Genomic DNA, 12862 nt, shown 5'->3' with positions numbered 1-12862 from the left:
ATTCAACAACTCTTCATGCTAAAAACTCTCAATAAATTAGGAATTGATGGGACGTATCTCAAAATAATAAGAGCTATTTGTGACAAACCCACAGCCAATATCATACTGAATGGGCAAAAACTGGAAGCATTCCCTTTGAAAACTGGCACAAGACAGGGATGCCCTCTCTCACCACTTCTATTCAACATAGTGTTGGAAGTTCTGGCCAGGGCAATTAGGCAGGAGAAGGAAATCAAGGGTATTCAATTAGGAAAAGAGGAAGTCAAATTGTCCCTGTTTGCAGATGACATGATAGTATATCTAGAAAACCCCATTGTCTCAGCCCAAAATCTCCTTAAGCTGATAAGCAACTTCAGCAAAGTCTCAGGATACAAAATCAATGTGCAAAAATCACAAGCATTCTTATACATCAATAACAGACAGACAGAGAGCCAAATCATGAGTGAACTCCCATTCACAATTGCTTCAAAGAGAATAAAATACCTAGGAGTCCAACTTACAAGGGATGTGAAAGACCTCTTCAAGGAGAACTACAAACCACTGCTTAAGGAAATAAAAGAGGATACAAACAAATGGAAGAACATTCCATGCTCATGGGTAGGAAGAATCAATATCATGAAAATGGCCATCCTTCCCAAGGTAATTTACAGATTCAATGCCATCCCCATCAAGCTACCAATGACTTTCTTCACAGAATTGGAAAAAACTACTTTAAAGTTCATATGGAACCAAAAAAGAGCCCGCATCGCCAAGTCAATCCTAAGCCAAAAGAACAAAGCTGGAGTCATCACACTACCTGACTTCAAACTATACTACAAGGCTACAGTAACCAAAACAGCATGGTACTGGTACCGAAACAGAGATATAGATCAATGGAACAGAACAGAGCCGTCAGAAATAATGCCACATATCTACAAGTATCTGATCTTTGACAAACCTGACAAAAACAAGAAATGGGGAAAGGATTCCCTATTTAATAAATGGTGCTGGGAAAACTGGCTAGCCATATGTAGAAAGCTGAAACTGGATCCCTTCCTTACACCTTATACAAAAATCAATTCAAGATGGATTAAAGACTTAAATGTTAGACCTAAAACCATAAAAACCCTAGAAGAAAACCTAGGCATTACCATTCAGGACATAGGCATGGGCAAGGACTTCATGTCTAAAACACCAAAAGCAATGGCAACAAAAGCCAAAATTGACAAATGGGATCTAATTAAACTCAAGAGCTTCTACACAGCAAAAGAAACTACCATCAGAGTGAACAGGCAACCTACAAAATGGGAGAAAATTTTCACAACCTACTCATCTGACAAAGGGCTAATATCCAGAATCTACAATGAACTCCAACAAATTTACAAGAAAAAAACAAACAACCCCATCAAAAAGTGGGCGAAGGACATGAACAGACACTTCTCAAAAGAAGACATTTATGCAGCCAAAAAACACATGAAAAAATGCCCACCATCACTGGCCATCAGAGAAATGCAAATCAAAACCACAATGAGATACCATCTCACACCAGTTAGAATGGCAATCATTAAAAAGTCAGGAAACAACAGGTGCTGGAGAGGATGTGGAGAAATAGGAACACTTTTACACTGTTGGTGGGATTGTAGACTAGTTCAACCCTGTGGAAGTCAGTGTGGCGATTCCTCAGGGATCTAGAAGTAGAAATTCCATTCGACCCAGCCATCCCATTACTGGGTATATACCCAAAGGACTATAAATCATGCTGCTATAAAGACACATGCACACGTATGTTTATTGCGGCATTATTCACAATAGCAAAGACTTGGAACCAACCCAAATGTCCAACAATGATAGACTGGATTAAGAAAATGTGGCACATATACACCATGGAATACTATGCAGCCATAAAAAATGATGAGTTCACGTCCTTTGTAGGGACATGGATGAAATTGGAAATCATCATTCTCAGTAAACTATCGCAAGAACAAAAAACCAAACACCGCATATTCTCACTCATAGGTGGGAATTGAACAGTGAGAACACATGGACACAGGAAGGGGAACATCACACTTCGGGGACTGTTGTGGGGTGGGGGGAGGGGGGAGGGATAGCATTGAGAGATATACCTAATGCTAGATGACGAGTTGGTGGGTGCAGCGCACCAGCATGGCACATGTATACATATGTAACTTACCTGCACATTGCGCACATGTACCATAAAATCTAAAGTATAATAATAATAATAATAATAATAATAATAATAAAAGGAAAAAAAAACAATAAATAAAACACAAGACAAAAAAAAAAAAAAAGAAAAATAAATAAAATCCAAGATTGGAGACTGATTGTAACATCTATTCATCTTAAACCGTTAAGTAATCAAAAATAAATTAAACAGAGGAAAACAAAACCAAATATTCATATAGAAAGAAGTCTAGACTCTTCAATGGAAAACATGTGTTGTTCAAGTGACCCACAATAGTTACACAATTGCTGAGCATTTTAATTAAACAATAAATATTTAAGTATTAACTAGACTCAAGAGAATAACTTAGTGAAAGGCCTAAGCATGAGTGGTAAGTTTGATAAATATTGAATATGGGTCAAAAAGCCCAAATGGGAAAATAGGGCTATTTCCACCTGGATGATTTCCCTAAAATTAATTTTCCATTTTGGAAATTATAGGACAACAATTCCTCCTATTCATGAGGGGTGAGTATGTGTGTATGTGTGTGAGTGTGTTTGTATTAATGAGCTTGTTAACAATAAGTTATACAAAAGTATTACTTAGTAGCAACCAGGTTTTAAGGACTATTGGCCTTTTTGAGGTTCCTAAGAAAACCTTGAATGCTTTTGGTAGGAAAAGTTGGGATTCACTCTACATATTACTGGCGTTGAAAAAAATAAATCTACTTTGGTGATGATCCCAGCTATCTTCAAGCTCCATTCACCAGGCTATACAACCAATGTGTCATATATGTATTGGGTTGTAAAATATCTCTAACAACTGAAGTTGCTGAACACAAATTATGGAGAGGTGAAACAGGGAAAAAATTGCAGAACAATTAAAACACTCTTCCTTGGCATGTTAGTAGATGAGAATTCAGCTTTCACTTCAACATCAATATGGAAAATTTTATCTTACAGCAAGGATGTTGTGTTTGAATAGTAGTTAATTTGAGCTGTTTCGGAAATTATCATGTTTTCCATAAAGATAGCATTGATTTCATCCATTGGCATATTGAGATGCTTTCCTGTTTGACACTGGTCACAGAATTTAAAAGGAACAAGAACATTACTGCACATTCGGGAATCAGTTACACATAGAAGTTAAGTTAAGGTCAGGACCTTAAAGGGAATCTTGACCAGTGATATTAGGCCTACTTTTTAAAACATTCAGACATGATGAATTTGCTACCATTTTTTCAATAACAGCAATGATATATTTATTTTTCCCATGGACACCTAAATTAAGCTTGTAGTGTATTTTTATATTTCAACATTTTTGTCTTTGAGTCCTTTTAGGAGTTGTTAAACAATCCTAAAATTTCCCTTACAGTATGCTGTTAACTAATTATATTTTTTCAAAGTCCTTTGGCATAATGATTGATTAAAGAAAGTATCTCCAGTGTAATTACACTTGCTTATAACAAAAGAGTATTTGAAATTTGAAGAAAAAAAGGTTAGACAAATTTATAATGAAATATAAATAAATATGTATAATATATAAGGCATTATTAATAAATGTATGTGAAATAACCATCATAGAATGAAATTTATTGAAGTAAAAATACATTCTAAATTAGAATAGAAAAGGGCTTGGAAAATATTGTTTAATAATATGTTATATAAATACAAAACTGTAAATATTACTCTGACATTACTTATTTTGGAGAGGATATGACACAATGGGAATTTTCATATTCTACTCCTAGGATGATAAATCTGTACAGTCATTTTGGCTGAGTATAGCATTATCTGATTAAGATGAAGGATCACATCCTAAACCCAGTATTTACACTCTTATCCGAATACATATACATACATATATCACTGAGTTTCAATAGCTAAAGTTGAGAAGGCCTTGGAATGTCTGTCAGTCCTCCAAATGGATAAACAAATTATGGCATACTTATACAATGGAATACTATACAGTGATCAAAATTAACAAAGAAGACTGACATGTTTATAACAGGATAATACAACAAAGAAAATGAACAAATTTGAGCTACATAGATAATAATACAGACGTGAAAGGAATTATCAAGATGGAAAAATACATTTAGAATAATCTCATTTACATAAAGTTTAAAAAAATATTTTTAATACATTGTAATTTGTTACATTGGTGATAAAACTCTACAGTGAAATATATGAATGATCATCATAACAATTGGGGTAGTCAGGAGGGAGGAAATAAAAGGGAAATATCAACAAGAAGACATATATTGGGAGTATCTGGATTGCTGGCAAATTCTGTTTTCTGACCAAGGTGTGGTAACATCAGTGTTAATGTTATAATTTTTTCTCTTACTGTTTATTAGGTTTTATCACTCTCTGTATGTTATATTCCCCAATAAAAAAAAGTTAAAAAAGCAAAAACATAAAGTACATTTCTACATATAAAATTAGGGTGATACAGCATATTCTCATAGACACCATTGTAATTAGAGTTTTTGCTGAATAAAGGAGAATAGAGCATTATGGTACTAAGAAATACAAGTTAAAATTTAAAACTTTTCTTTTTTTATTTTGAGACAGGATCTTGCTCTGTTGTCCAGGCTGGAGTGCACAAGTGCAATCTCAGCTCATTGCAACCTCTGCCACCCGGGCTGAAGTGATTCTCTCAGCTCAGCCTCCAGAGTAGCTAGGACAACAGGCGTGCACCACCACGCCCTGCTAATTTTTTATATTTTTGGTAGAGACAGGGTTTTGCCATGTTGCCCAGGATGGTCTTGAACTCCTGTGCTCAGGCAATCCACCTGCCTCAGCCTCCCCAAAAAACTGTAACTGGGATTACAGTTACGAGCCACCACACCTGGCCCAAAAGTTTTCTTAAATTAATTAAAAAAGAAGATAAACAACAACTGTAAATCCACCTTCTTAATGCTAATATGAATTTGAAACATCAAAATTTGAATATTTACGATTGCTAGACACCTTTATTCTTATTTCCAATTTAATTATTTATAATTCACATTTCAAAGTGTCAGAAAGTCATGAATTTCCAATAAACTATAGTAAGATGGATATTAAATATATAGACCTATTATCCCAAAATGTGTCTCTAAATGAAATATGTATATTCGTATTGTTAGCATTCTAATTTCACAATACTATTCATGTGTACACCTGCATTTTGGGTTAAATATTTTGTTACTATAATTTTTTTGGTTCTACATTGGAGAAAAAAAATCATAGGCAAATTTGTTAAGGTGTAAAACATATTTAGCGTGATCTTTGAGTATGTTTGTGCATATATAATGCTACTTTGACTGCTATAGTAAGATAATCCAGATTTAGTCACCATAGCTAAGAATGTGAAAAAGCATTTACAAGAATTTGGCTTGCTAATGATGCTATTAAAAAAATGAAATAAAATTGATATGCTGTATATTGCATAGAGTATTTGTCTATTTTCATATTGAAAACTGCACAAAAAACCCCAAAATAGAATCCTAATTGTTGGAGGTCACTTTTGCTATGAATTTTTAAAGTGTAATAAAATAAAAAAAGCAAATAAATCATTGAAAATACATTGGTTTTACATTATTCTTGATGAAATACCACGTGAGGGTATTTGCCTAGGCTTGATGCTGAGAATAATATAAGAATCATGAGGCCATGAAGAATAATAATATTGTTCTCTCATTACCCTGAACTCTAGTACTTAAAAAGCAAGACTGAAATCACATTTATCAAATAGCATTCTCCCTTTTACCTGCCATCATCATTATCATCATTATCTATATCCACATCTGTCTCATTAAATGATTTATTTTTGAAATATTTAAACACATAATTTGGAAAATAAGTAATTTTAAAAAGATCATAATTATTGGAAAGTTACAGGAGTAAACAGCAAAGTTTAAGTCAAGCTCAATACATTTAGATTTAGAAATTAAGTGTAGTTTATTTTACAATACATTGCTTAAACAAATAATTATTTATGGATGAGCTTAAACTAATCCTCTTTTCACTATGATCACGATGGAAACAATTTAGATTTTAATGGAACTAAACCTCCCGAATAAGAAAGACAAAGCAAATAGCACATTTTGTGGGCAAGGTTAGATTTCTAAAGAGAGGGTTTTAGGACCAAATTGTCAAACAGAGGTAAGACCTCAGATCTTCTGTCACACTTGAGTGAGTGATGATGGAGTTTGAAGGTTATAGTTCTATAACCAAAACTATATTCACGGATAGGGATTAAATGGTGGAATTCCTTAGAAGCACCAGATTCAGTTTTGTTTCCATGGGAATAAAAGTTCTTCAATGTTTGATAAACTTGTAAGTACTGTTTTACTCTTTGATCTTTTAAAGATTGTTATAAATGAAGAAGTCTTGATTTCTGCTTATAAAAACAGAGTAAAATTTAAATCATGGAATAGAATGGTGGAGCTGTGGTTGAGACACTATATTTTATTAATTGTAATGACATTTTCAGATCCAGTGCTGCTCACTGAATTTCCCTATGAGGTGAGTTTGTGGTGATGACCCAGCAACAGACAAGCTACTATCCAAAAAAAGCTACTCACATCAAATCAATTTCCAGTTTCTTCCAAGTTGCAGGAGAATGCCTAGACCATGATTTTAATCTTTTTTGTGACCTAAGTATTACAAAAAGAAGAAAATTGTGACCATTTTCATGTCAGGTATACTAAAAATTTATAAAAACTCCTTTTTAAAGAACTTGTGAGTAGCTTCACTATGCCTGGCTAACAATTTATTATAGAGGGAGTTTCAGTGTGTTGCACAGGCTGATCTTGAACTCCGGGCTGCTCCTGCCCCAGCCTTACAAAATGTTGGGATTATGGGTGTGAGCCACCCTGCCTGGCCAATAAAGAGACTTATTGGAAATATTAAGTTGAATATGCAAGAAGGGATACAAATTAATGAAAGTGGTCAATATGTGCATAATTGTAAATGAATGTTTACTGTATAAAATAATAATGTCTTGTTGGGGTGATTATATAATTGATAAGACATATGCAAATGGCAAAAAATAGACGAGGTAAAGGTGACAGGAGTAAATTTAGTTAAAGTAGTTTTTGAACTTTTCTATGTCTATGAGGAGATTTTAATGACCCTGTAATTCTACCCAAAGGTATATATACAGAGGAATTGCATCAAATCATATATGAAAGAATTCTCTAGTAGAATTATTCATAACTTCAAAAAAGAAGCTGACCAAATGTATATTAAGGATGGGTGAATCATTACATTAATTCCATAAATGGAACAATATAGAGAAGTGAAAAAAAATCACATGTACTTGCAACTATGTGACTAAATTTCAGAAACATAATGTTGAGTCCAAGAAGCCACAAACAAGACGAACATGTAGGATTGCACCTACACGGAGTTCAAAGCAGGCCAGACCAAGCTATGCAGTTTAGGGTTGCATACCTAGTTGGTAAAGTATAAAGAAAATTAAGGAAATAATCAATATAAATTATGGATATTGCTTATCTCAGGAGATGCGAAGAAGGGTTTAGGGGCTTGGAAAGTGGCATGGAGGTGGACCTAGGCTGTTTTTGGTGTTCCTTGTCTTGCTCCACGTAATGGTTACTTGAATGTTTATGATACACTGCGGTATTTCCCATTTTTGTTTTGGTTCATTTCTAAGTGTGCATTATAATTTTAATATAAAAAGTTTTAATTAGGAGAAACATCTCATAGAAATTATTATTACTTGTCTCATTATATACTGAGGGGAAAAATAAACTATTTGTATACATTCTTATACAACTCTAAGAGAGTTGAAGTAAGAACTTTCTTATTTAGTTGCAACATGAGGAAATTTGAGATGATGTTATCTGCCACCCCCAGATCTTTCCAAAGGATTTCTTCTAACCTTAATTATCCACCTCACAGGAACAAACCTTTGCCATTCCCCGTCTATTTTTTCTTTTGGCTCCTGAATTCCTGACACAACAAGGTTGTACATATTTCCCACACTCTTGGTTTAGCAGAGTTCTTTTATCAGTTATGTTTTTCTGCAAGAGAAACCCTCCAAAACTACGTTAGATATTTATATCTCTCATGTCTTTGGATTTTGTTTTTCTAAATGGGTTTGTTGGATGGCTCTGGTGACTTGAGATGGGCCAAATTCTGCATCTTGGAGGTCGTTGGAGTTTGGCCAATTTAGTCTGGATCAGGTGGGGGCAATCTGCCTTCATTAGTTTCTGATTCTCCTTCTGGGAACAGTGTACTAGCCAGGTGATATTCTCATAGTAAACGGAAAGAGGAAGAACACCCAGTATGGAAGCCGTCTCAAATTTCTATGCAAAATGTATTAATTTTCTGTTCATCAAAGTAAGTTAAATGATTGAACTCCAAGTTCAAGGGAAAGATAGTCAGTCTTCGTGTGATGGGAGGATACTGCAAGATTATATATCAAAGGGTCTGGTACTCTGGAATACTTATAAAATTGCTGAACATTTTAATTAAATAATAAATATTTAAAAATTTAACTTGAGAGAAACTTTACCAAAGGCCTAAGAATTAGAGATATGTTTGATAAATAAACATTATTTGTGGGCTGAAAACCTTGAGTAGGAAAATAGGACTAACTTCACCTGGACAACCTCCTGGAAACTGATTTTTTATTTTGGAAATCATGAGAAAATAATTCGTTCCATTCATAAGTGGTGTGCACATGTGTGTGTTTGTGTGTGTGTTTATGAGCTTGCGAATAATGAAGTTACACAAAAGTGTTAGCAGCAACCAGATCTTATGGAATATTGGCCTGCCTGTGGTTCTCAAGTAAATCTTAGATGCTTTTGATAAAAAAAGTTTGGATTCTGTGTATTTAAATCTGGTATTTAAAAAAGTCCATATTGGTGATGATCTTAGTTATGATCAAGCTCTCTAAGATTTTAGACATTTACTATATGATCTACATATTGGGTTATAAAACTTCCTAAACAACTGAAGTCACTAAAGACAAATGATGGAGAGGTTACACAAGGAAAAACTGCAAACACTGAAAGTGAGTATGTCCTTGTTTGCATACTAGCAAATGAGAATTCAGGTTTCATGTCAACTTCAGTATGAATAATTCCAGCCTATAACAAGAACAGACGGTGAATGAATGAGTTAATTTGACTTGTTTTGAAAATAAAAATGTTTTCCATAAAGAGAGCATTGAACTTACCCATTAGCATGCCATGGTGATTTCTGGCTTGACACTGGTCACAACAATTAAAAGTAAAAAGAATGTCACAGCACATTCACAAATCAGGTGCATATAGAATTTAAGGTCAGGATATTCAAGCAATCACAACCACTGACACTATACCAGCATTTTAAAAATTTCTTTTTGTCTGATCAGACATGATAACTTTTCTGCCCATCATTTTTTCCATTCTAATAGTGGTTATATTTGTTATTGGAAATTTTGCTAATGGCTTCATAGCATTGGTAAATTCCATTGAGTGGGTCAAGAGACAAAAGATCTCCTTTGCTGACCAAATTCTCATTGCTCTGGCGGTCTCCAGAGTTGGTTTGCTCTGGGCATTATTACTACATTGGTATGCAACTGAGTTGAATCTAGCTTTTTATAGTGTAGAAGTAAGAATTACTGCTTATAATGTCTGGGCAGTAACCAACCATTTCAGCAACTGGCTTGCTACTAGTCTCAGCATGTTTTATTTGCTCAAGATTGCCAATTTCTCCAACCTTATTTTTCTTCGCATAAAGAGGAGAGTTAAAAGTGTCATTCTGGTGATACTGTTGGGGCCTTTACTGTTTTTGGTTTGTCATCTTTTTGTGATAAACATGAATGAGATTGTATGGACAAAAGAATATGAAGGAAATTTGACTTGGAAGATCAAATTGAGGAATGCAGTGTTCCTTTCAAATATGACTCTAACCATGCTAGCAAACTTTGTACCCCTCACTCTGACCCTGATATCTTTTCTGCTGTTAATCTGTTCTCTGTGTAAACGTCTCAAGAAGATGCAGCTCCATGGCAAAGGATCTCAAGACCCCAGCACCAAGGTCCACATAAAAGCTTTGCAAACTGTGACCTGCTTTCTCCTGTTATGTGCCATTTACTTTCTGTCCATGATCATATCAGTTTATAATTTTGGGAGGCTGGAAAAGAAACCTGTCTTCATGTTCTGCCAAGCTATTACATTCAGCTATCCTTCAACCCATGCATTCATCCTGATTTGGGGAAACAAGAAGCTAAAGCAGATTTTTCTTTCAGTTTTGTGGCATGTGAGGTACTGGGTGAAAGACAGAAGCCTTCGTCTCCATAGATTCACAAGAGGGGCATTGTGTGTCTTCTAGCAGAAAAACTGGTGGTGTATGAAACATTTCTTACTGGGTTTTCTGTAATATATGTATATGAATAATTTCCAAATGTATACCTAGAAAAGTCTTTTACCTAAAGTTAGTCTAGAAAAGTATACATATATATAGATGTGTGCGTGTGTGTGTGTGTATGTGTGTATGAAAAACTGAAGAACATTGACAATAACACGCTTTTTATTGTTTTTTCACAAAAACTGCCAAATTATAGAAAATGACAAAAATTCCTCAGAATTATGAAGCTGTGTTTATTTCATGCATGTATTTTATATTTCATTTGAAGAATTTATATCTATTTATAATTATTAAGAACTAACAGCTTATCTCAGGAAAAATATTGCTCTTTTCTATTGTTATTTGAATGACACAAATATGCTACAGTGTGCTTATAATCTGTTGTTTTAACCTATAACTTTTTGATAATAAGGTCGTTCAATTCTTAATCACTAATGAGGATGTATCTTCAGGGTTTTATTCCATTATGAATTCTTATTTTATGTTTAGTAAAAAGCAATCAGAATTGTTACAAAACAATGAACAGAATAAAATTTGAGTGACAAGTATACGTAGAGTAAATTTCATGTATGTGTACCATAAACAGTACTGAGGAATATTAGATTTAATACAAGTATGTGAATAACTTAGAAAAAAATCTCTTCTATAAGAGGGATGAAAAATCATGATCATGATCTTGATTGCTATTATCAGCTTCCATATGCAGTTAGAAAAGTCATTTCTTCCAGCTTTTGAATTAAAGAAAAACTTTTTTTGAAATTGAGCTCTGATGTAATTTTAGTATTTTTTCTAAAGCACTTCTAAGCCCCTGAATTGCTAATTATATCCTTATCTTCCATTTTTAAAATTCCTTCCAAACTTCAGATAAGAGAACTCCAATCTTCCGTTTTCTAAAAAAAAATCTATCAATGTGGAAATAGTATAAAAATTATGGAAAATAATTCAGTGCACCTTTTTGTAAATGTTGAAATAGTATCTATGAAATCTATGTATTAATTATAGGATTTGACCTAGTGTAATTTTGTTGTCAATGATTAAATGGAATTGTCTTGACATATTCATTAATAGGAAGTTCTGTTATAAGAAGGAAATGTACAGTCTTGTTTACAGCTAAATTCTACATGACTGTATTAATTCTTGGTGTTACGAAATTTTAACAATGTTGTTCAAACCTTAAGATAAATCATCCCCACACCTGATTCATGTATTTTTTAAAATCATGTATCTTCCTCAGTACAATGTAAGAACCATAAAAGAAGAGATCCTGTCTGTCAGCCTTTCTGTTGACTCCCAGGACCTAGAACCCAGCACAAAGAATAGATGGTCAAAAATGATATTTTAATGAACAAATAAATGGGTGGATAAAATGGGTAAGCTGATGTGGTAAACCAATGAAAAGGAAACTCATCATAAAATCTGCAGTTGAATGAATTATCCTGTTCTGGTCTCAGGTTGAGGTTGAAGGCTTGTCCAAGCAGAAACCTTCCTCAGAGGAAAAGTTTGGCTATTCCACAATTTTAGGGGAAATATCACAATAATATAGTCTTGATGCAGCTGTATCAGGTGTCTGAATTGGAGACAACGTTAGATGCCACTATTGCAATATTTTTAAAAAGCATATCAAAGACTTTGGTCTATTTGCATATGTATTTTTTTCTATTGTGAATTATATATTCGTATTCTGATATTTTCTAGTTGTTTATCATATAAAAAGGCGTTTCATTTAAAAAAACTGAGTTAGTAACCAGCTACTTTACTAAAATGTTTTTAACGTAATACCTGATATTAAAGTGATGATATTTATATGGAAGACAATTTCAAGACAAAAATGGCAGGGTCGTGGAAATTGAGACAAGAGCCAATGTGAAACAATGTGTGGTGATGTCTTGTATGACTCTGCTGGTAGCCACTTCACAGTGAGGTGAGAGAGACGGCATGATGGTCATCAGATGCATGCATTTGACTCCCAGCACTTTTCCAGAAGGGCTACAAAGGGAAACCACAGCTGGCATTAGTTCATGGAAGAGAGAGAGGAGGGAGAATGTATCTGCTCAGCTGTTGTTAGTCTTCTGTTTCCCCTTGGCCAGGGTTCCAGATGAGTTAGAACTACCATCTCTGTTGTTCTGTCTTACATCATCCAGTCCGTTGGTGGAGGTTATGAAAGTCAGACTTCATGGCCACAGTGTGGTGTTCCATTCCAGTCCCAAATGGAAGGATGATTTGGATCAGGCAAGGTGCTGACCGGGGGAACAGGAGATAGTGAAGGGAATCTGAGGCAGCACATATCTGTGTCCAATGCAGTACAATCCCTTTGCCACTGAGATGTGCTCAT

The 12862-nt window shown here is 34.3% G+C and overlaps 1 protein-coding gene across 1 annotated transcript; it reads left to right on the top strand.

Moving 5' to 3' along the window:
- Positions 1–9134: 9134 nt before the first annotated feature.
- Positions 9135–10819, top strand: LOC129010818 (taste receptor type 2 member 30). The gene has a single exon (XM_054445351.1). The coding sequence runs from the start codon at positions 9535–9537 to the stop codon at positions 10492–10494; it is 960 nt and encodes a 319-aa protein (XP_054301326.1). The 5' UTR covers positions 9135–9534; the 3' UTR covers positions 10495–10819.
- The last annotated feature ends 2043 nt before the right edge of the window (positions 10820–12862 follow it).

Source organism: Pongo pygmaeus, chromosome 10 (assembly GCF_028885625.2).
Source record: "Pongo pygmaeus isolate AG05252 chromosome 10, NHGRI_mPonPyg2-v2.0_pri, whole genome shotgun sequence".
Classification (NCBI taxonomy): Eukaryota; Metazoa; Chordata; class Mammalia; order Primates; family Hominidae; genus Pongo; species Pongo pygmaeus.
Note: the sequence above shows the minus strand (reverse complement) of the source record. Positions and strands in the feature narration are given on the sequence as shown.

Bases quoted from the DNA above. Each gene is read 5' to 3' on its own strand.
- LOC129010818 (XM_054445351.1), top strand. From the start codon at position 9,535: ATGATAACTTTTCTGCCCATCATTTTTTCCATTCTAATAGTGGTTATA.